The sequence below is a fragment of the Thamnophis elegans genome, chromosome 2 (genome assembly GCF_009769535.1).
Source record: "Thamnophis elegans isolate rThaEle1 chromosome 2, rThaEle1.pri, whole genome shotgun sequence".
NCBI lineage: Eukaryota > Metazoa > Chordata > Lepidosauria > Squamata > Colubridae > Thamnophis > Thamnophis elegans.
In genome coordinates, this window is record NC_045542.1 from 18493869 (window position 1) to 18519175 (window position 25307).

Consider the following 25307-nt stretch of genomic DNA (forward strand, 5'->3'; position numbering starts at 1 on the left):
CTGCAGGGATTCACTTAACAAAGGTGGCATAAAAAGTCATAAACTGGGGCAAAACTCATTTAACAAATTTCTCACTTAGCAACAGAAATTTTGGGCTCAGTTGTGGTCTTGAGGATTGCTTATATTTCATTTTGGTGGCATCCTTGGTGCTCTCTGAGTTTGCTTGTTTGTTTGCAGATGTTTCATTACCAAACTAGGTAACATCATCAGCGCTAATGAGTGTGGAGTTTGCTCCCTGTTTATATTCGGTAATTGGGTAATGAAATGTCTGCAAGCAAACAACCAAGCTCAGAGAGCACCAAGTTTGGTCCAGGCTAGAAGATAGAAGTCTATGAGTTTAAGTCCTGCCTTAGCCATGATAGCCAGCTGGGTGATTTAGGGCTAGTCATTCTCTCTCAGCCCAACTCACCTCACAGGGTTCTTGTTGTGGGGGAAAGTAAAATACGTTCACTGCCTTATTTGTAAAAAATAATAAGATGGAATACTCAGATATTCTCTTTTGGTATTCCATTTCCATTCATTGTTGGATTTTTTTTTCTACTAAAGAGAAGAGGGAAAACAACAGAAGAACACAGGAAGATTAGAAATGGAAGACAATAATGTCTGCATCTCCATAAAAAATAATGGCCGTGGCATAAAAACTGAAGGAACTAAGCTGCCATGAGGGACGCTGTGGCTCAGTGGCTAAGACATTGAGCTTGTCAACCAGAAAGGTCGGCAGTTTGGAGGTTTGAATCCCTAGTGCCACGTAATGGAGTGAGTTCCCATTATTTGTCCCAGCTTCTGCCAACCTAGCAGTTAAAATGCAAGTAGAAAAATAGGGAACACCTTTGGTGGGAAGGTAACAGCGTTCCGTGCATCTTCGTCATTTAGTCATGCCGACCACATGACCATGGAGACGTCTTCAGACAGCGCTGGCTCTTCGGCTTTGAAAGGAAGATGAACACCTCCCCCTAGAGTGAGGAATGACTAGCAGATATGTGCGAGGGGAACCTTTACCTTTACCTTTAAGCTGCCAGGTGTAAAGAACAGAAGAAAAATTCCAGGCTGGTTTTGCAACCAGAATTATGATTCTGAAGTTAGCTTTGCAATACGTTTTCTTAATCTGCATCATATGTTCCACCTATGGAGTTGGAGATGGGACACGATGATCGAAAAATCAGGTGAGGGACCTTGACACCTGAGCAAAGCTTAGCTGATATCTCAAGGTGGCAGAACCCTGAGCAGCAGGTGAGTGACGTTGCACCTGCCAGACATCACCATAAAGAGACGCAAATCCTTTGAGTGCTTGCAATCCGCCTTCCTTCCCTTTGTTTATTAGGGGTTTATTAGCAGCTGATAAGGGCTTTAGGGCTTCTGAAAAATGGGGAAGCTGTATGAGCTCACAGGTGAATGCCGAAGTTGGGGCCATTTCTCTGTGGCTGGCTAATGAAGTGCGGTACAAAGGTTGGCCACCTGGACAATGGCCACAGAGGAAGCATAGCATATCCATCTAAAGGGCAATCACGCAATTGGCAGGGTGATGATGCAAATGCCATGTGGTGGGAGGCAGAATTTTCTGCCTCCCCCTCCCCCCTTGTGCTTCTTGGAGCAGCCTGAGGCTGTTCCACTCTTTCACTAACCTTTTTTCAGGCCTTCTACTCTCTCTTTGAAGTGCTTTCCCAACTAAAAGAGCATAAAAGCACATGTAGATAGTCCTCAATTTATGACGGATCACTTAGCAGCCAATTCTGAGAGGTTGTGGAGAACCGGTAGCGGAAATTTTGAGTAGTTCGGAGAACCAGCAAATAGTCTGGCCCTGCTTCCCTGAACAGGAGAATGGAGCTGGAAAGCAGGTTAGTGGGGTGGGAGGGAATGGGGATTTTGCTGTATCCTTCCCCTGCCACGCCCAAAAAGCAACACCATGCCCACAAAGCAACGCCCACAGAACCAGTAGTAAAAATTTTTGAATCCCACCGCTGAGTGGAAAATAGGACTTATGATCTGGATTTAAAGTTCTGATGTTCCTTTCTCCCTCCACAGTCACATGACCACATTTACAGCCATGGTGGCACAGTGGTTAGAGTGCAGTACTGCAGATTACCTCTGCTAATTGCCGGCTGCCTGCAATATGGCAGTTCAAATCTCGCCAGGCTCAAGGTTGACTCCAGAGGTGGGTTGCAAATCCTGGCACTACCGGTTTGCTCACACACACGCACAATGCTTCTGTGCATGCGCAGAAGCGTCCAGGTGGGTTAAGCCTTCCTCTGCCGCCGCCACTACTGGTTCACCTGATCTGGCCTGAACCAGGAGTAACCCACCTCTGGTTGACCCAGCCTTCCATCCTTCCCAAGTCAGTAAAATGAGGATCCAGATTGTTGGGGGCAATAGGCTGACTCTCTAAACCGCTTAGAGAGAGCTGTAAAGCAGTATATAAGTCTAAGTGCTATTGCTATTGCTACAGGTATTTGCAGTGCCCTGTAATCATATTACTGGAATTTACAGTGGTTTTGCTGGAAATCTGCATTTCTTTCTTGTTTCTGGTGAAAAACACCCCATAGCGAACAATGGGTTTGCTTAATGACTATGGTGTTCACTTAATAACTTTACAGTTGTCACATTTCCTTAATGACTGCCCACAGAAAAGATGGTAAAATCGGACATGGCCACTTAATGACCCGTTTTAAGACCATCACAACTTACAATCGAAATTGTGGGCTCAGTTACCTTCCTAAGTTGAGGACTCCCTATAGTGGGCTTTTGGAAGTATGGGTCAGCTCTCTAGGGCACCACATGAATTGAGATATGGCATTGGATGCCCAGGTTTTCCATCCAGATATAATGAATACAGGTGACTAAAGCAGCCTTCTTTACTTTGATACACCCCAAGTCTATTGAATGATAACTTCCATCATTTCCAGCCAACAAAACTATTGCAGAGTAGAGGGGATCAACTTATTTTTCAAAGCACCAGAAGGCAAGACAAGAAACAACGGATGGAAACTAATCAAGGAGAGAAGCAAGCTGGAATTAAGTAGAAATTTCCTAACGGTGAAAACAATGAACCAGTGGAATGACTTGCCTTCAGAAGCTGCCATCATTGGAAGTTGTTAAGAAGAGCCTGGACAGACATTTGTCTGGAATGGTATAGGGTTTCCTGCTTGAGCAGGGGGTTGGAGTAGAAGACCTCCAAGGTCCCTTCAATTCTGTTATTCTGTTATGTCATTCCCACATACCATTTACAAAAATAGAGGCGATAGGGGTAAGATAGGGATTGAACATGGAGACTGTGAAGTTTCTAGTCAGTTTAGTTTTCTGTTGATTCAATGGATTGCATTTTAATTTAGCAGTGAGGAATGTGTGAATGATGTATGATGTGTGAATGATGTATGAATTGTGAATCCAGATTATCTTCCTTTGTCCTGTGTCTGCAGTCATGCCCTTTGAATATTCTGTCTTGGACATCAGCGTTCATTGGCATTATCTTTTGCGTGCTAAAGATATAATATTTATTGCATGCTAAATATAATGCATTCTCTGTATTCTAGTCTTACAGGCTGAAGAAAACTCAAGTTCACTAGCATTTCTGGGAAGTGGTAGATTAGTAGAATTGATCTACGGGGTCTACTAACGCTTTGGGATCAAACAGTTTGTTTTGCTTTCTCTGCACAGTAAACATTTCCACCAAAGGTAGCTACTTTAGAATTAATGCAGACTTTTTCCTCTGCTTCTTGTAACATTGCTCCAAGCTGGATTTCAAGCCAAAAGCCTAATTCAGACCCTAAGTAAAAACTCACACTAGGCCTAAGATTTAAAGGGCATGTTTTGAAAAAGACACAAGTCTTCGAAGAAAATCAGTAGTTGCTAGAACAAGGTAGCAGACCAGGAGGGAAGATAGTGTCGTCCCAATGAAAACGGGTGATTTGAAGCCATGCTTGGTATTAAGCATATAAAATGCAGAAGTGGAATGTTAACATTCTCCCCAGTTTATTACAGGTAAAGGCAAAGCTTTCCTTTGCACATATGTGCTAGTTGTTCCTGACTCCAGGAGGCGCTGCTCATCTCTGTTTCAAAGCCAAAGAGCCGAAGATGTCTCTGTGGTCATGACTAAATGCCGAAGGCACACGGAATGCTGTTACCTTCCCACCAAAGGTGGTTCCTATTTTTCTACTTGCATTTTTACATGCTTTCAAACTGCTAGGTTGGCAGAAGCTGGGATGAGTAACGGGAGCTCACTCGGTTACACGCCGCTAGGGATTCGAACTGCCAACATTCATAATGATCTCCAGAACATTTAAAATATATTGCTCACTGAGCTTTCGTTAGCAACTGCTATTTAATGGCTTTCACACTCTGACGATGTTAGCAGTTGCTAACGAAAGTTCAGTGAGCAATATATTTTAAACATTCTGGAGATCATTATGTTGGTTTCTTATGTATGTATGTATGTATGTATGTATGTATGTTGCATTTGTGCTGATAAATAAATAAAGGGAGACTAGTATAGATCTATTTCAAGCTATTTAGCTCTCATCAGCTAGCCATACCCTTACTGAGATTCGAACCTGGGCTGTTTTTACATGTTAGGCAGTTACTGGCAATCCCAGTAAGGGTATGGCTAGCTGATGAGAGCTAAATAGCTTGAAATAGATCTATACTAGTTTCCATTTATTTATAAGTACAAATGCAACACAAAAATTGTTTTCTGATTGGAAAACTCCTAGGGTGGAGCTGAAAGGCAAAAGTGAAGCAGAATGCTCTCTCCCATATTTTAGCATACCAGGTGCTTTGACATAACACTTAAACAAGCAAACAAACAAACAAACAAATATATATATACACACACACACAAATTCCTTGCGCACTGCACATGATGTTATTCATCTTTTATATCAGTCCTCTTATTTGATCCCAAAGGTACTGTTTACCATGAAGTGCACCATGGCAAGATTTTTTAAAAATATAAAAAAGGGCTCACGGACAACCCCCTCTTCCTGTGAATTCCTCTTCTGTCAAGCTTCCCCCATCCTGCTCCCAATGTTACGGCGTTTCAGCAGCCCCATCTGGAGCAAAGGGCACTCGCACCTCCCTTCACATCCTGCCTGTTTGGGGCTCAGTCTTTCCTCTCCCCAGGCACCCATTCCCACTCTTTTTGCTAAACTCTGGCTCTCTCCCCATCTGGATAAAACCTCCCACTAAGCACCAGAAGGCAGGCAGCCAATCACAGAGGGACAAAGGGCAGGACCAAGGCTGCCAGAATGACAAATGTCGAGGCTGACACTTGGGAATAGCCAGTTGATGAGCTGAGATCTCTTAAGGCAGAGAGTCCTCCTGTTCTGGCAACAGCAGCAGGTCCTGGTGACCAGAAAGTCTCAGAGGTGCTGGAGCTGATTGTCTTCTCCTGACTCTAGGCAGACTGCCAAGCACCTTGCATGCAGCAGAGGCACAGTCCATGAGTTCCTGGCACTGCCACTAGACTTCCTAACAACATCATTCTTCACTGCATCTTCCTACTTGAGTGCTTCATGGCTTCCACCTACAGCCTCCAAGGAAGCTGGACTCCTCTAGCTGCACTGACCTTACTATGGACGTCTTTGGCTTGGGTTGAAGGAAAGCCAAGTTGTCCTTCCTGCAGGATGCCCCCACTGGAACCCAGTGCCGAGAAAGCCTTCCTGGTCGAAGTAGCCAAACAGCAGATACTCCAGAAACTGAACCTAAGCGAGAGGCCCAACATCACCCACCCTGTGCCACGCATGGCGGTGGCCAATGCCCTGCGGCGACTACACATGGGCAAAGGCTGGACAGATGGGATGGGGCACTTCTCCAGCTGGGAGAAAACAGAGTCTGATGAGCAGGGGTACGAGATCATTAGTTTTGCAGAGACAGGTGAGTGCCCGTAGGTCTTCCAAATGTGCAGGCCAAGGACTGAATATGCTAGACCAGAGATCACAGATCCTTTATGTATATGTTCCTCTGCTCCATGATTTGCTACCTATAAAAATGTGCTTGGAGAGGGAAGGCTACAAATTACTCCTGAAATCTATCCCATGGTTTTAGGTTGGAGCCTGACTATGGAATGCATCAGTTGCAAAAGGGAAAAGTTAATGTGTGTTTTGGGTCTACTGATCAATGGGAACACGTTGCACCTTTCTCATCAGGTCTAGCTTCCTGTGGCATCTCAAATCTACACAGAGATCACTTCCTCTGCCAAGGAACTGCATGTTTCTATTGTCAGAAATATGTACGTTTGGCATTGTCATAACTTTATCCAACCAGCTGAATCTTTAAAATCGGCTAGATTGGAAGTTTTCCAACTTTTTGAAGTACTGGAACCTGTTAGTTTTTTTAAAAAAATGAAATAAAATCCCACTATCCCTGATTAAGGGATAAGGTTCTGGTGATTTAAAAAAAAGAACTGTATTCAAATGAACCCCCCCCCCCCCTTTAGTCTCTCATGGAACCTTATCATGTTGAAAGATTACAATTCCCATTTACCTGTTCCAGTGCAGCCACTGGGTTGGGGAATATTATACTATCATTGCAGGTTTTGCTATAGTGAAAAAAAACAACAGAAGCTAAAAACCAAATGATCCAGAACATCTGGAGGACCAAAGAATCAATTCTGTCCCCTCAGAGTCATTGAAGATTTTTAAATAAGTTTGTTTCCTGCAGCTGTTGCTCTATTTTTTCTTTGCTTAAAATGCAACCTGAGATGAAATAATGGGATGCAGCTGCTTAAAAAGGATAAAGTCAAAGGGTTGCTTTGCGTCAATGTCTTTTGATAGCCAACAAGCAGATTTAAAAGAAGCTTGCCTGTCATTCTCTCTTCACCCGTACAGAAAACAGGTAGCTACAGGAATATTCTGCACAGCTGTGTAGATGTCTTACTAGTTTAGTGTTTCATGTAGTTGTCCATATTTCTGATTTCATCCTTTGGATTTGGCCCAGTAAACCCCAGAACTCAAGGTTCTTGGGGAATTCCTTACACATCGCATAGAACACAAGAGCAGATTCAACCCCAACACTGCTGGGTTGAAGGGTGCTCAGACTTAATTCATGTATATGCAATTACTTCACTCTGTGATGGTTTTTATATTAATACCTGATGGAACTGTATGGGGAACAGGTTTAATGTGTACACAACCATCTCATCCTGGGCAAGCTTTCCTATTTAAGCTTCTAAGCACATTATTGTAAGGTTGTTTACAATTTAGGACCCATATTTTGTGATGTACAGACTCGTCACACCAAAGATATATCTAAAGTAGGCAAAAGTATATAATGCTGTTCAGAGAGCAAATGAAATTATTTTCTCTCTCTCTCTCTCTCTTTGCATTTATTTGCATACCCATAACTTGAAACCCTGAAATGGTACTGTTGTGATTATGATCACTACTACTGCAGTTGCTATTAGGGCTGCTTAGACTGAGTAGCTCTATTTCAAGAAGGAGCTGAGCTAAAAAAAAAAACCAACCCTCACTGAGTGTTTTCCGTGGTTTCAATCCAACGAGCTGCATTGATCATCTCCTCCTGGTGCCTTGTTGGAGTTCTTGCCTAGTATGCTTTTAAAGACAGATTAATAGACAATATATAGAATAGAATAGAATAGAATAGAATAGAATAGAATAGAATAGAATAGAATAGGATTTTTTTATTGGCCAAGTGTGATTGGACACACCAGGAATTTGTCTTTGGCACATATCCTCTTGGTGTACATAAGGAGAATGAAATACATTCATCAAGAATAAAAAGATACAACACTTAGTGATAGTCAAAGTTACTAATAAGTTATCAAATGATACTATCAAAGGAAACAAATAAAAACAATATAAATTGAAAGATACAAGCAACATGGTTATAGTCATAATTGGGAAGAGATATATACTAGGAAGGAAGAGAAGAATAATAGTAATACATTCTTAGTAAATTTTGACAGTGAGACTAAATGTAGCAAATACGTAAAGACTCCCCCACACACACAAAAAAAGAACCCATTCATCCCTTAGAAGAACTCTGGTTTGGGGCTGGCAACTTAAAGAATACTGATACTGATCTTTGCCTTCACCATCTTCTCCTCCACAGAGCCTTCTGGCCTCCTTCAGTTCCAGCTCACCCATACCAAGGACCAAGCCATGCATGTCCTGAAGGCCCAGTTATGGCTGCACCTTAAGGCGCACGAAAACATCACAATACAGATCTATGTCGCAGGAGAGCCACAAGTGCTGCTGGGACAGCAGCAGCTGGGAAGCCAGGGGAGTGGTTGGCACACTTTCTCCCTCATGCCAGCTTTGCAGAACTTCTTCGAGCATGAAGACAAAACCTTGCGCTTGGAGTTGCACTGCGAAGGCTGCCATCCCAACATTATGTCTTTGATGGCTACCAGTAGCAACTCCCACCAGCCATTCTTGGTGGTGAAGGCGAAGATAAAAGAATTGGGCCATCGGGTCGCCAAACGCAGCCTGAGCTGTGACCAGAACTCAGATTTGTGCTGTCGAAAAGACTATTATGTAAATTTTCGGGAGATTGGTTGGAATGACTGGATCTTCAAGCCAGAGGGCTATCAGATCAACTATTGCATGGGCGAATGCCCTATGCACCTGGCAGGTGTGCCCGGGGTGGCAGCTTCCTTCCACACGACTGTCTTCAATTTGGTCAAAGCCAACAACATCCCCATTGCGGGCCATTCCTGCTGCGTCCCCACACAGCGAAGGGCCCTTTCTCTGCTGTACTTTGACCCCAATAGCAACCTCATCAAGACAGACATTCCCGACATGGTTGTTGATGCTTGTGGTTGCAGCTAAAAATGGGAGGGTAAGCAGAGAGAAAACCAAATGGACAAAAAGTAGGAAATGAGTTTCCACTTCCCTTTGGACTCCTACGAACTTCAAAAGAACTCTGAGCCAAATTGAAGGGGTGGTGTTATCATGTGGACTCCTTTCAAAAGAGCAACAGTGTTTGTTCTTTCAGAGAGAACAAGTCACACTAAGATGTAGACTAGCCTGTTTTCTTACCACTGTATATTGTATACTGTAGTGCTATGCAGGGCTGCCAATATCCTTCTAAGTCCTGGGCCATTGTATTTGTCTTTCTCTCTGACGTTGCTACTTGATAGACCCTCCAAGCTGTTTCCCTAACTCTTCCCACCCCACTCCCAGGAGCTTCACTCATCTCTCTTTCCCCAGTCCTGTTCTGTGGGGAGAAGAGTCAGGAAAAATGGTTCTGGAATGATAGAGTTCTGCATACAGGGTGTACATAGGCCCTCAGGATTTCAAGATAGGATTGGCGAACAGGAGAAACACATGCTTGAATCACACACATCTTTTCAAGCCTAATTACTTGCCCCTAAAGGCAAAGATCATGGTGCATTTAAAAGTTCTCATTGTTGCTCTTCTCATCTTCATGGTGTTCTTCTCAATCCAAGGCTCCACATGGATTGGGCCAAGTTTACTTGGGAACTCCTTCATTGGGTGGGCAGAAAAAGAAGGAGACCAAGAAGAGCTGCCCAGATACATACCCAAAGGACTCTAAGTAGGTTTTGCCTTTCGTACTGTGCGTGAGATTTATTGTATTTCTCTTAATGTATCTATATTATTTTATTTTTTTGGAATGACATTCGTAGCAAAGCAAGTTTCAATAAAAAAAACTAAAACAACAATTCCGTGTATTCTGAGAAATGTGTGGAACACCTGTAAAGGGTATCCTGAGTAAAAGTGGACTTCAAAAACAGATACTCTCTTTTACAAGAATCCATCCTTAGAATTCAACCACAGCTTCACTTTTGTTCCCTTTCTTCCTTCTTACAACTCACAAATGTCTCCATCTCCCACCTCCTGCTGCACCAAACTTTTTTTTTACTAACAAAATTTCTGAATCTAAACTCTTGAGCTCTTCTGTCACATTACTATGAAATTTCCTCATAATGAAAACTAGGGTTGAGATGGAAGTTGGCCTACGCACTATCACAAGTTGCAATATCACAGTTGCACTTAGGCCTGTACAGAGAACCAGAAAGATCCAGGAAGGAAGGAAGGAAGGAAGGAAGGAAGGAAGGAAGGAAGGAAGGAAGGAAGGAAGGAAGGAAGGAAAACTCTAAGCTCATCAACAGAAGTACAATGTTAACTCTCTCTATTTAGCAGTCATCAGACTGCACCTTGTCCTTCCATTTTAGAAAACACACTGACAAACTAACTAGACTCTGCTAGAGAAAAGCCAGCAAAATGATAATTGAAGAAAAACTTATGAGTAACACTGTATAGGCTAAACCTGGAGGAGAGAAGACTGAACGAGACATGATCATTGTGTCAGGCCTGCAGACATCTTTTCTTTTGGATCTTTGGCCTGCCACGCTTTCTATTATTCTACTATGCATTTTCTCTTGTGGGAAAATGGGAGGGGGGTTTGTAAGGAGTTGCATACTATGTAGCCATAACAAAACTCTTTCTAGAAAGCCAAGGTCATCCTTTGTCTCTGCATCTCTGCACCTGACTGGAATTGGATGGGTGGTAGTCAGAGGTGGGATCCTCCCGGTCCGGTCTGGTACGCCAGAAGAGGTAGTGAAAATCTGGTGTACTGGACCGGACCGGTAGTAATGATGGATTGGCATGCCCCTGAACCTTTGTCAGAAGCTTTTTTTTTTTCCTAAACCCTTTTCCTCTGCCAGTTCAGGCAAGGGAAAAGAGGTTTTAGAAAGTAAAAGAGAGAGAGAGAGAGAGGGAAGGAGGGAGAGAGGGAAGGGAGAAAGAAAGAGAAAGAAAAAGAAAGAAGGAAGTTCACTTTTTAGCTGGGATTCAGCAATGGAGAAAATCAAATGCTGTCACTTTAAATCGGAACTGAGCATGCCTGGCTGTGGAATTCTGGGAGTTGAAGTCCACAAGTCTTAATGCTGCAAACTTTGAATTGAAACCTGCTTTAAATTGAAAAGCTGCTGAAAAGGAAGTTTGCAAAGTGACATTCAGCAGTTTGTTTCTGGGTCAACTGAACAACAAACTAGATAAAAGGTAGGATTTTGAAGTTTTGGGGTTGGTGCAATATGGGCTTTACGTTTCTAAAAGGATTTGGATCATTCCCTGTTTGTGAATGGAGCCAAACTTTCTATAGGCTCATTTTCTCATTATCTCTGGGAATAAGTATTTTATTTGGGGGGGGAGGGGTTTGATTGCTTCCCATAGAGGGAAGGGAGAAAGAAAGAAAGAAAGAAAGAAAGAAAGAAAGAAAGAAAGAAAGAAAGAAAGAAAGAAAGAAAGAAAGAAAGAAAGAAAGAAAGACAGCACAGCAATTTAGAGCAGAGGTCATCTAGTCCAACCCCCTGCTGCAGCAGGAAACCTTACATTGCCTGGATTATTTTGGTGCCTCTAAAAGAGAGGAAAATTGCTAGCAAGGAGAAGGAGTTTACTAGGACAAGGCTGCCCTGCAGAGGAAGGCAGAGATAGTACTTGACTTATGACTATAATTGGGCCCAAAATTTAGGTTGCTAAGCAAGAGCGTTGTTAAGTGAACTTTACCACATTTTATCCAATCCATGACATCTCCTGGTGAGTGACATCAAGTTGGTCATGCCCACCCACTCACATGACCGACAAGCCACGCCCACAGAATAGCCATGCCCACAGAATAGGTAGTAAAAAAAATTTGAAACCCACCCCTGGTGGAACAGCATGGCAGTGGGAGATTGGACCATGTGATGGACTTGTGGGTGTGGGGGCAAGATCTTGAACTTTCAACTGGGTGGGGAAAACCAGGAAGCTTTCAGATTCAGGTTTTCCCAGATGTGCCAACATGGCTCTCTTAATAAATTGGAACTTTGAGCAATACTTTGCCTTGGACTCTGATTTATTTTTGGATGCTATTTGGAATGCTGACACGTTGTCTGAACAGTTATTATGTAGAAAATGGGCCACAATTGTTAAGAATTGTTCCAGAAGCAAGATAGATGTGTTTAAGTTACCAGAAAGTTAGTTTCAGTAGGGTATCAGGAAGAATTCCCCTGATAGTAAGAAGTGTTCAACAATGACTGGATGGATGGATGGATGGATGGATGGATGGATGGACGGACGGACAGATGGCTGTTCTAGCTGTGGTAGTAGTGAGTTCCTGCATTGGGCAAGAGGTTGGACCACATGACCCTTAACATTCTTTCCTATTCCTAGCTTCTATGTTTTTATGGGGGAAAAAACAGGACTAAAATGAACCTAATTATGGAAAAGGTTGGTTTAAAACATGAATGAGAACCATGTTCTGCCAGTTGTATTTTGCGATTTTTGGCCCAGATGAGTTTTCTGCTGCTTCAGCCAACACAAGGTTTCAAGCAACCATACTTGAGTGAGGGGCATCATTTTGTCTACTCTTGCACCACTTTGCCTACTTTATAAATGTCGAAATGAGGAAAATGACCTTGAAGCTGTTTCCTCGGCAAAACAGGCTAGAGCAGGGGTGTCAAACTCAGAGCCCATGGGCCGAATCTGGCTCTCAGGGTGCTTAAATCTGTCATGTGGTGGCAGCCTGGAAATAGCAAAGGACCAGTCGGTGGTGCCTCTGTCAGCCAAAATGAGGCACATGGGGCGCACAGCCCCCCATGCCCCGTTTTCAGTCTGGACTGCCTCCTGCAGCAGTTTGCTGGCCAAAATGGGGCATGGGAGGGCCGCATGAGGGCCCCCCATGGCCCATTTTGGCCAGCAGGGAGCTGCAGGAGGCATCTGTGTCATCCCCTTCCCCGGCTGGTCCACAGAGGAGAACTACAATGCTGAAACAGCCCTTGAAGAAATCCAGTTTGACAACACACCTGGGCTAGAGCAGTTTTAAAGCCTAGAATATAGATAACATTCAGAAGCAGCACACACAGATACCTCTCTAATTCAGTGAATTATAAGAACAAGAAGGCACAGCACAATCAGACTTGCAAGATTCAGATATTATAACTAATCTCAATAAGCCTATTTTAGCCTCATTGTGGAGCTGGCTTCCTGGTTTGTTCTACTTAGTAGGATTGACAATATCAACTTTCAGGTGCTGAGAACCACTTCCTTCAACACTGCCACCATGTTGGTTATATGGGAGCTTTGAGTGAAACTGGCATAAATTTGGTTTGTTTTCCCCTTTTAACCAGAGCGACAGCTCACAGGCCCTGAGGAGGGGTGCACAGTGACACAGAAGAAAAGCATCAAGGCTCCTTGTAAGCCGCCACCATTTCTTCATATTGATGACTTATCACTTGAGGCAACTTGGGTGGGCGTGACCATGGGGCATGGCCTAGTCGGCTTCCTGTACCCTGGTGGCAGGGGGGGTATTTTTATCCTCCCCAGACTCCAGAGGCTCTCCTTGAGTCTCCAGGAGGGTGGAAACAACCTTTCCCGGGCTCCGGAGACCAGAAACGGACCCGCTTCTGGACTTCCCGTATTTCTGATAAGCTCATTTTTCGCCCTCCCCAGGCTCCGCATGGTCTCTGCACTTACCTGGCATGATGAACGGGCCACAGGGAGACTCTTGGGAGGGGTGGAGTGGGCGGGATCAGATGGCCCTTTTAACTACTGATTTGGCGAACCAGATTAAAATTAACATCTGGTTCACCTGAACCAGTCCAAACTGGCTGAATCCCACGACTGGGCAACTTGCAAGTTGCCTAAACACTCCATCCTAGGTTCATTCCCTGTCTGCAGCCACCCAACCATAAACAAGATATCAACTTCCTGAGAAGTATATGGAAATTTCAGAACAAATCTTCTGTTTCAAGCAAATACGTCCCAACTCTGTCCACAACAAGCAATGAACATTTCCTCCTGCCCAAACAAATGAATATCTAGAGATCTTCCTAGTTGATCTGACAGGTACTCTTTCTGAATGGTTCTGGGGCTGTCTAAGAAATGAACGTGTTTATTCTGCTTTTCAATCAAAAGAAGAGCTGTGCCGGGCATAATAAACACAATTTAGTTCTATCACTCTGTGAAAGAAATGCTGCTCAAAGTCCAGTGTTGCATGGCAGCTCAGAGGTCCACAATCATCAAGCCAAGTTGGTTCCCCTCTCTCATGGCCATGGATCCGTAGCTTGGCAAAGTACAGAGCAGAGAGCAAAGGGCAGCTTTCATCAGCCAGGACTCTTTGTGCACAATCTACTGCACTTGTCACTCTGTGCATGAGCACATCACATTGTGATTTGATTCCTGGATGAGGAAGGATCAAACAGACCGTGATATTTCCATCAGAGGCTTACCTCTGCTTGCAATGTGCATGTCCCCTTTGAGTCCCTAATGGCTTTTAATTCAGAACTTCAAAAGACAACTCAAGCTTAGCAAAGAGTTCTAACCCCCCTCCCTCAAAACAAGTGGGATATTCCATCACTAGATTTCTGTCCAACTGAAACTATTGCTTTTGCATAATGCTTATTAATGAATAATGGCATACACATCTATTATAATCCTGTGCTGAAAGAATTGGGATGAATGCTACTCAATACCCTGCCATTAAGAAGTGGGTTCCTACCGGTTCATCCCAGTTTGGACGAACCAGTAGTGGTATGGAGACCTGGGTCGCTGGAACCGGCAGTGCCCCAAGCCTGCCATGCCCCCATACTGGTTCCCCAGTCGGCGCCATTGGTGCCACCATCTTGTTTTTAAGTTCTCTGCATGCGCAAAACAATTTTAATTGAACTGTGCATGTCCGTACAGTGAGGGTCCAGCACACACACAAGCAAACCAGCAGTAAAGCCAGCCAGAACCCACCCCTCCTGCCATTGTATTGAACAGTCTCTAGTGCCTAAATATTATGGTGAGAGAGCATGTCTAGTTCCCCATTTTTTTAAATTATTTTTGGCTGTTATTGCTATGGGGATGTGATGCTTGATAGCATTATTTATGCAAAGAAAGTGTTCTCCTGAGTAAGGTTCAATCCTTTTTCAGATTAAATACTTTCCTTAATATACACTTTCGAGTCTTGGCATTATATATATATATATATATGTGTGTGTGTGTGTGTGTGTGTGTGTGTGTGTGTGTGTGTTTATTTGTGCTGATAAATAAATAAAGGGAGACTAGTATAGATCTATTTCAAGCTATTTAGCTCTCATCAGCTAGCCATACCCTTACTGGGATTTGAACCTGGGCTATATTGCACACTAGGCATACTAGGCAGAGATCTTAGCCATTAGGCCACAGGCTCTTATCCGTTTATCAGCGAAGCCAGGGTGAAAGGTATCTATTAGATTTTTTTACAACCCCTGGTAAGCCCCAATTATGGGAGGAAGCTAACTGCTTCCATCATCTGTCCTTCGGCTCGTCACAAGAGTCCATCACGACAGAAACCCAATATTTTTACTGTTGCCTTTGTTATATTTGTGTTTTTTTAATTTGTGCTGATAAATAAATAATATATTCCAGTGTGTGTGTGTGTGTGTGTGTGTGTGTGTGCACACACACACACACACACACACACACACACACACACACATACTGGAATAGTTGAAATTTAGAAATGCTGGGAGTTGGATGTTGACAGAAAAATAAACACTTGACAGTGGTTGAACTGATACAACAAGTCAGCTCAATCTATAGACTAAGCAGGTCGTATAAATTCAGCCGTTGTGTTTTGCACGCCATGACATGCTTAAGAATGGCCTCTTCAAATATAATGTTTAAATCCAGTTTAATTCCTTGTGCTTGGACAAAGCTTTGGACTTAATAGAATTCAGCCAACTCATAGGAAAAACGTAGGTAGAGCTTGTCCTAATTGAATATTTATCATTCAGTTCATTCTGCTGATAATTGGCTTATTAGTAATTGCACTCAGATCATGACATTAATTTGACTTACTCATACTACTTATAAGTTGCTCTGAATAATTCCTTAGGAAAGCTACCAAGATACTGTTAGATTCAGGGACGCACAGTCAGGCGAGGCAGGGGAGGCAGAGCCTCACCACTGTCATCATGAAAAGAAAAGGAAATGTAAAAGGAAAAAGGCAAGAGCTGAGGTCAGGCTGAGCTAGTTGCTGCCAGAGTCACCATGGATGACTCTGCTTAACTGTTTAAAAAAGCCTCTAAAGAAGCGCCCTCTACAGGAGGAGGCAGGAGTATGACATGCCTCATCTAGTCTGACTTTAGGCATTTTATGATCACTCGAGCAGAGTTAAGCAAAGGTTAAAAGCCTAAAAATTCCTGACATAGGTGAGGCACGTCGTTCTCTTTCCTCCTCCTGTAGAGGGTGCTTTTTTAGAGGTTTTTTTAAACAGTTAAGCAGAGTTATCCACGGTGACTCTGGCAGCAACTAGCTCAGCCTGACCTCAGCTCTTGCTTTTTTCCTTTTACATTTTTTTTCTTTTCATGATGACAGACAAGAGCAGAGTTGAAATCCTCTCTGAAACAGCTGGAAAAGGTACGTGTGTGGGTCGGAGGGGGGGGGGAGGAATTCAAACTTCATCCTCAAGTGTAGCTCCCTCCCCAAGTGTAGCTTGATTGCAGGCAGAGCCACGTTACCTTTTCAAACACACACACACACACACACACACACACACACACACACAGCTGGATAAAACTATATAAGCCCAGCTTCACTGATTGCAAGTTTGAAAAGGCAACGTGGCTCCGCCTGTAATCAAAGGCTCGGATCAGCTCCTCTCCAGCTTCTCTGCCTCTTCTCTCACCCCACCCTGCAAGCAGGAGGTGAATGGGTGGGTAGACTTTATTGTGTTTCAGGCATTTCCCACCCAGACAGCAGGCTGCATTTGCAATGGGGGGAGGTATGGCAGAGGAGCTGCTTTCAAGCCATTGGAAAATATATCCAATCCAACTTCTGTGTTTGTGTTTGTTTGAGAGAGAGAGTGAGTGAGAGAGGGAAGGGGGTAGGAGAGATAGTCCAATCCAACTTCTCTGTGTGCGTGTGTCTGTTTGAGAGAGGAGGGAGCGAGGGAGAGAGGGAGGAAGGAGGGGGAGGGAGAAGAAAAGGAATGAAGGAACTTTTTCGCAAAGAAGAAAAAAATGCTGTCACTTTAAATCGGAACTGAGCTTGCCTGGCTGTGGAATTCTGGGAGTTAAAGTCCACAAGTCTAAAAAAATTTGAAACCCACCACTGTGCCAGTGCCTCACCAGCCATAAACCTCACTGCACGTCACTGGTTACATTGCCCCAGTGGTGGGTTCCAGATCCCGTTGCAACCGTACCGGTTACAACGGGGCCTGGCATCCACCATATGAACGCCCATGCAACCTTACCTCTTGCGATGCCTCCACAAGCCTCCGTGACGCTCCAGCTACTCGGCGGAGCATCATGCAGGTGCCATGCACTCCATGTGTGGAAGCGCCAAAGAGCTCAAATACAGGTAAGGAGCTTGGGCGGGCGGGTAGGCGCTCCAGAGCACCGGAACGGAACGGTACCCGGTGCTCCGGGCAGGCACTGGTACTCCTGTACCGGGGCATACCGCCTGCAACCCACCACTGCATTGCCCCACTAGCAATAAAGATCTTTCCAGACATTGAAATGGTTTTTTATTTCTGACAGCCATGAAGAGCTTGACAGCAGAGGGGAGAGGGAAAGGAAAGTGTTGGAAAAACCAAGACAGACCAGGCTGGAAAGATATATGTACAGGACAGATATGCTACACTAGGACCTGTTGAGATCCCCAAAGAATAGATTCACAGGTCACGTGAAGGAGGCAACTCTCTTTTTTAAAGAGAATTGTCTTACCATCCTGTAAAATCCATCTGGAGTTTCTGCAGGTTTTCTTAGTTGAGATCAACATTGTCACACTATTTACTAAGTCTGCATTCCTATTACCATTAATCTTCTCATCGTTCCTATCACCCATCTCCTCCCACTTATGACTGCAGGACTGTAACTTTGTTGCTTGTATCCTTATGATTTATACTGATATTGATTGTTTCCTGATTGCTTATTTATACCTTATGACTATCATTAACTGTTGTACCTTATGATTCGTGATGAATGTACAGTATCTTTTCTTTTATGTATACTGAGAGCATATGCATCAAAGACAAATTCCTTGTGTGTCAAATCACATTTGGCCAATAAATAAATAAAGAATTCTAAAGAAAAAGAATATCTGGAACAAAAAAATAATCTTTATCTACCAAACTTAGGCAATGTAGAATTTCAGAGCTCAAAGAACCTTCATGACCTCCAAGAATGAACCTAAAAATAATTGATTCTCTTGAACTGGGGTGGTGGGTGTCCTACTTTTAGTGTCAGGTTATTACTACTACTACTACTACTACCACCACCACCACCACCACCACCTCCTTCTCCTCCTCCTCCTCCTCCTCCACCACCACCACCCCACCACCACCACTACTACTACTACCACTATTACTACCACTACTCTTATTTACTTTTTAACTGATTCTCATTTATAATCTATTCCACATAATTCAGTGAAGTTTTTCATTTCTAAAAGATAAAATATATTTTTATGAGCAATTTCCTCTTAATAATTTGTGTTATCCTTCAGCTGTACAAAGAATTATTCATCTATTTATTTACAAGTTCATCACCTTTAAGGCATCGGTGCTCCTCCTAGGTTTTCCCCATCTATATAGCAAAATTCTACAACACTGAAAACAACACCCATGATTGTATGTCCCTTTTGATTGGAGGGGATGTAAGAAGATTTATGTGTCTTTTGTTCTTTTACATTTCCTTTTTAATCATTGTTTTTAATAAAATTGCTTTTTATTGGATGAACTATTGTGTGAATGAATTTCTTTTACAAAAAAAAAAAGTGTATTTTCCCACGCCACCCCCAACTTAAAGCTAATTCAAACATATACATTTATTATATTCAGCTGCATATTTTGGACACAAAATTATTTTTATGTTGTTTTGCTTAGCCATAATTTTTAATCAGATTTTTGTTAAAAATAAAGAAATAGTTTTCAATACAATATAATAATACAATAGCAGAGTTGGAAGGGACCTTGGAGGTCTTCTAGTCCAACCCCTTGCCTAGGCAGGAAACCCTATACCGCTCCAGACAAATGGCTATCCAACATCTTCTTAAAGATTTCCAGTGTTGGGGCGTTCACAACTTCTGGAGGCAAGCCGTTCCACTGATTAATTGTTCTAACTGTCAGGAAATTTCAGTTCTAAGTTGCTTCTCTCCTTGATTAGTTTCCACCCATTACTTCTTGTTCTACACTCAAGTGCCTTGGAGAATAGTTTGACTCCCTCTTCTTTGTGGCAACCCCTGAGATATTGGAACACTGCTATCATGTCTCCCCTAGTCCTTCTTTTCATTAAACTAGACATACCCAGTTCCTGCAACCGTTCTTCATATGTTTTAGTCTCCAGTCCCCTAATCATCTTTGTTGCTCTTCTCTGCACTCTTTCTAGAGTCTCCACATCTTTTCTACATCGTGGTGACCAAAACTGAATGCAGTATTCCAAGTGTGGCCTTACCAAGGCATTATAAAGTGGTATTAACATTTCACGTGATCTTGATTCGATCCCTCTGTTTATGTAACCTAGAACTGTGTTGGCTTTTTTGGCAGCTGCTGCACACTGCTGGATCATATTTAAATGGTTGTCCACTAGGACTCCAAAATCCCTCTCACAGTTACTACTATTGAGCAAGGTACCACCTATACTGTACCTGTTTTTCTTGCATTTTGTTTTTCTTGCCTAAATGTAGAACCTTACTCTTTTCACCATTGAATTTCATTTTATTAGATAGTGCCCAATGTTCAAGTTTGTCAAGATACTTCTGTATCTTAAGCCTGTCTTCTGGAGTGTTGGTATCCAGCTTGGTGTCATCTGCAAATTTGATGAGTTCCCCATTTATTTCCTCATCCAAATCATTGATGAAGATGTTGAAGAGTACTTGGCCTAAAACAGAGCCTTGGGGTACTCCACTGCATACTTCCCTCCATGTAGATGCAGTTCCATTGAGGACTACATGTTGAGTGCGGTTGGTCAGCCAGTTACAAATCCATCTGGTGGTGATGCTGTCCAACCCACGTTCTTCTACTTTATCTAGTAGTAGGTTATGGTCTACCTTATCAAATGCCTTACTGAAGTCCAAGTAAACTATATCGATGGCACTTTTGTCACTTTGTCAAAGAATGCAATAAGATTAGTCTGGCATGATCTGTTTTTGACAAACCCATGTTGGCTTTTGACTATTACTTTGTTTACTTCTAGGTGTTCGCTAATTCATTGCTTGATTATCTTTTCCAGAATCTTTTCTGGTATTGAGGTCAGGCTGATAGGTCTATAGTTTCCTGGATCTATTCGTTTTTCCTTTTTTGAAGATGGGAACCACATCAGCTCTTTTCCAGTCCTCTGGTAGTTCTCCGGTGCTCCAGGATCTCTGAAAGATATAGTTCAGTGGTTCTGAGATCTCGCCTGCCAGTTTCTTCAGAACGCTGGGGTGCAATCCATCCAGTCCTGGTGATTTGAACTCATCTAGGGTAGACAGGTGCTCACTTACCATTTTCTTCCCTGTTCTGACCCTGCCTCCTCGTCCCACACCAACACACTCCGAGCCAAAGATAAGTTATGGCATTTAATTAACAGACAGACAGGTCTTTGGCAGCAAACCGGCACAGACAAGCTTGGGCAGCAATCCAGCACTGATAAGCCATGGCAGCAATCCAGCCTGGCAAGCTCACAATAATGTTCTCCGACATTAGTTTTTGCATTGACTTCTGCAAAAGGGCGTGTGCACAAGTAGTCTTTTTATAGTCTGGAGAGGAGCCTAATTACCACCAACTGAGTGCAATTACCTCCTGTACTTGCGCAACTGTTCCTGATGCCTATTAGCTCTTCGGTGCCGGGCATCCAGGAACAACTCACTGCTGATGTCAGGAACACACTCCCTTGTCTCCTCCCCCACTGGTCCAAGGCTCAGGTGCCTCCTGGTGGCCAACCAGCCTCTCTGCGCCCTGCTCAGAGTCGGAACCCTGTCCAGGGTCATCCACATCCTCCGGAGCCGACTCATAGGGCCCCTCGCTGTCGGAGTCTGGTGGCAGCTCCAACGGCTCCTGCTGGGCCACAACACTTCCCTATTTCAATTTGTGTTCCTAATCTGATTTTTGTCGTGCTGTTTTTGATGGGTTGGACTGTTTTATCCCTTTGTGTAAAGACAGATGCAAAAAATGAGTTAAATAGTTCTGCTTTCTCCCTGTTGCTGGTCACCTTTTTGCCACTTTCTCCCAGCAATGGACCAATTTTTCTTGTTTTTAACATGTTGGAAGAAACTTTTTTTGTTATTTTTAACTTTTGTGGCAAGCCTTTCTTCATTGTGAGCTTTAGCTTTCCTTACTTCATCTTTACAGGCTCAGGCTATTTGCTGATATTCTGCCTTAGTTATGTCCCTCTTTTTCCACTTTTTATACTTAATTTTTTTGTCTTTCAGTTTGTCAGAGAGTTCTTTATGCAGCCATGTTGGTTTCTTTTGGGAGCTGTTATTTTTCTTCTTCATTGGTATTGTGCTAGACTGAGCTTTTGTAATCTCATTTTCAAAATTTCCCAAGCTTCTTGAGTTGTTTTCCCCTTGAGGATTCTCATCCACGGAATTCTCCCCAAACTCTAAGTTTATTGAAATTAGCTCTCTTAACGTCCAAGACACTAGTTTGACTTTGTTCTACTACTTGTGTTTGCATAATGTTGAATCCCAATATTGCATGGTCACTTGCCCCCAAGGTTACTATGGCTTCAACACCTTCTATCATTTCCTCTCTGTTAGTGAGAATTAAATCCAATATGGCCAATCCCCTTGTTCCCTTCTCTACTTTTTGGGAAACAAAGTTGTCTGCTAGGTTTGTTAGGAACCTGTTGGATCTTCCACTTGGTGCAGAGTTTGTTTCCCAGTTGATGTCAGGGTAGTTAAAATCCCCCATTACTATTGTGGTGTGCTTCCTACATACCTTAGTTAGCTGACTAGCAAAAAGTTCATCTACTTCCTCTGCTTGGTTGGGTGGCCTGTAGTATAGACCTATGGCAATGTCATTCCACCCCCACCCCCCCAACAACATTTAATATTGACCCAAATGCATTCAAAATAGTTCTTATCATTGTTGTGCTCTACTTTCCAGTGTCTGCAGTTCTGGTTCCCCCCCCCCCTTCCATTTTGGCTAAAGTTGTGTCTCCAATAAGTAGTGTGTTCCCCCTTCCAATTATAAAAAAAGCAAAAGCAGTGTCTATTGACCATGAGAGGAGAAATACAGATTACACCAAAGCTTTAATTAGATCAACTAAAAGTTTCTAAAATAGCATGCCAGCTTTTCAGTTTCCACTAATTCCATCATGAAAAAATTATTTTATTACTCGTTTTAGCTACCTGGTGAGCAGTCTGTACTCATTTTTTTTAAATGTACATTTTTGATAAGTTACTTATCAAATGTTTTAACAATTTAAGGTCTTTGTCAAGGTATCTGGTAAATATTTCCAGGCATATTCATACAATTTCACAAGACCCATATCTGTTAGGATTCTCTGAAATGTAAAATAAGCATTGCCATTTCTCTTGAATGAACTACTGGGTTAAAGGTTTTTGGTTCTAATCCAGCCTGCTATTTCTGTGTGCACTAATCAGTTCCAGATCCCCAATTTTTGAACAGAAAAATAATCCTCACAATTATGAAACGCAAGGAAAGGAAAGATCATTGTAATAACTTTAAGAAGAAGTTGTATTACCCTGTTTCCCTGAAAATAAGACCTTCCCGGATAATAAGCCCAATCAGGCTTTTGAGCGCATGCGCTAAAATAAGCCCCCCTGAAAATAAGCCCTCCCCAAAAATATTGCAACACAGCAGCAGCCATGAGGTGACCATGCTCGCCTCCTCCTGCACCTCAAAAATAATAAGAGCTCCACAAAAATAAGGCCAAGCGCTTATTTTGGGAGTCAAAAGAAAACAAGACCCTGTCTTATTTTTGGGGAATCACGGTACTAAGAAGCAATCAAGGGTATTTGATCCTGGTAAGACCGGAGACAATGACTGGAGTGGATAAGGCTGGACATTGCAAACTTTTTGCAAGTTAAGTACATTAATAGTGTTACGAGAGGGATTTGATGCTATTTTTTGCTGTTCAGCTTGCCTATTAACTGTTTTTTTTAGTACAGACGGTCCTTGACTTACAACAGTTCATTTAGTGACAGTCACTTCTCTCAGCCCCGAGAAGGAGGCAAGGACCCACTACTTCTGAAATCTTATCAAGAAAACTTCAAGGACATGTCCAGGCAGTTGCCAAGGGTCAAAAAGTAAATCAAAGATACTGTGCATGTGCAAGCATGCACGCGTGCATCAGTGGTGGGTTCTGGATCCCGTTCCAACCGGTACGGTTGGAGCGGGCCCGGTGTCACCCACATGGACGTGCACAGCATGTGTGCACACACACACAATGCGCATGCATCGTACCTTCCTGTGACGCCTCCAAAAACCTCCACGACATTCCAGCTGCTCAGTGGAGCATTGCGCAGGCACCCTATACTCCATGCACATGCACAGAAGTGCCAAAGTCTTAAAGGACAAGTAAGGAGTTCATGTGGGCAGGTGGACCCTCCGAAGCACCATACCGGAATGGTACCCGGTGCTCCGGGCAGGCTCCAGTATGCCCATAGTGGGGCGTACCGCCTGCAGCCCACCACTGGTACACACACACACACACACACACACACACACACACACACACACTGCTTTATACCTTTTTTGTACTGCTTTATTGGTTGCAAGTTGCCCAGACTTGTTTTAAGATAAGCAGCTGTATCAGTGTCTTAAACAAATAAATAAACTGATGGTCTGTCTAATTTACAAGTCCAATGTTAGGAAAATCAAAATGGTGGTTCCTTGAGATTTGGACAGCCCTTTAAGCTGCAACATTAGATTCCAGAGACACATTGGACAGGCTGTAAAATGGTAACACGTACAGGTAGTCCTCAACCTGCGACCACAATTGAGCCCAAAAATTTCTATTGTTAACTGACATATTTCTTAAGTGAATTTTGCCCCATTTGATGATCTTTATTCTCACCATTGCTAAGTGAATCACTGCAGTTGATCAGTTAGTAACCTGGCTGTTAAATGAATCTGGATTCCCCATTGACTTTGCTTGTCAGAAGGTCGCAAAAGGTGATCGCATAAACTTGGGACACAGCAACGGTTGTAAGTGTGAACCAATTGCCAAGCATCTGAATTTTGGTCACCTGAACACAGGGATGCTGCATCAATCGTAAGCAGAGGTGGGTTCCTACCAGTTCGCACCAGTTCAGTAGAACCGGTTCGTCAAATCTACCGAACCGGTTAGAAGAGGTTCCACCAGAAAGCAGGCCACACCTACAGAAGTTCCAAAAATTTTTGAAACCCATCACTCATACATGCATACACACACACACACAGACAGACATACAGACAGACTCACACAGAGAGAGAAAGAGAAAGAGAAAGAAAGGAAGAAAGAAAGAAAGAAAAATGAGAGAGATGAAAGAAAAAAAGGAAAAAGGGGCAGAGAGACAAAAGGAAGGAAGAGAGAGAGGGAGAGAGAGAGAGAGAGAGAGGAAACACATGGCTGGCAAGCGACTCCCACAAAGGAGGCCACACCCACAGAGTAGGTTCAAAAAATTTTTGAAACCCACCACTGATCATAAGGATGAAAAACGGTCATAAGTCACATTTTTCAGTGCCGTTCTAACATTGAACAGTCACTAAATGAACTGTGTAAGTCGAGGACCACCTGTACTGGTTAACTGAGATGTTTAATTTGCCCTCTCATGGAAACACGCTCACTATATCAGAGTGGGTTATCTGTGGTTAAGGTTAAGGTAGCACAGCAAAGCCGGCTGAGGAACTCTGGGAGTTGAAGTGCACAAGTCTTAAAGTGCCAAGGTTGGAGACCTCTGAGCTAGTGTACCTCTGAAAAGCTGCTTTCCTCTTCTCTCGCTGCCTTCCGCCATCTTACTTTGCCTTGAGCTTCTCCCTGTGTTGGTGCCTCTCTCCGCTTCACATGACAACCTGCACCTACTACCCAGAAAAGACTAGTGTTTACCAGCTTTGGAAACAACTGTTTCACCTGCACTAGAATGTCACCTTTGACCTATTGCATTTGGGAGAAAAAGGACCCACAGCAATCTCCGTTTATTTATCACTTTATTTGCACTTTTAAAAGAAAACACGTTCTCCCCGAGTTGCAAGTGAGCCACCTGACCTCTACATACCGCTTTTTAAAAAGATAAATATAGAATATACACATATGATAACCTATAAAGCACAGAAGCAGCTCTGGTAAGCGGGATAAATGATCAAAGAGGGGGCAGATTACAATTAACTTGGCCAGCTCAGCAATCTGAATCCAGCTGTTCTTCTTCCCTTTTCTACACCACCATCTGGTTCAGTGGTGG

General features: G+C 43.1%; 1 protein-coding gene and 1 long non-coding RNA gene across 2 annotated transcripts in view; one reads left to right on the top strand and one right to left on the bottom strand.

The window, feature by feature from the left end:
- LOC116504400 overlaps window positions 1–24920 on the bottom strand; it is a 59821-nt gene extending 34901 nt beyond the window's left edge. Inside the window, exon 1 of the long non-coding RNA XR_004254807.1 lies at window positions 24821–24920. This is a non-coding gene — a long non-coding RNA (uncharacterized LOC116504400). The remainder of the gene's footprint in view (window positions 1–24820) is intronic.
- Window positions 5237–9634, top strand: LOC116504399 (inhibin beta E chain-like). Its single transcript, XM_032211392.1, has 2 exons — window positions 5237–5865; window positions 8062–9634. The coding sequence occupies exons 1-2, from the start codon at window positions 5505–5507 to the stop codon at window positions 8778–8780; spliced, it is 1080 nt and encodes a 359-aa protein (XP_032067283.1). The 5' UTR covers window positions 5237–5504; the 3' UTR covers window positions 8781–9634.
- Window positions 24921–25307: the final 387 nt, after the last annotated feature.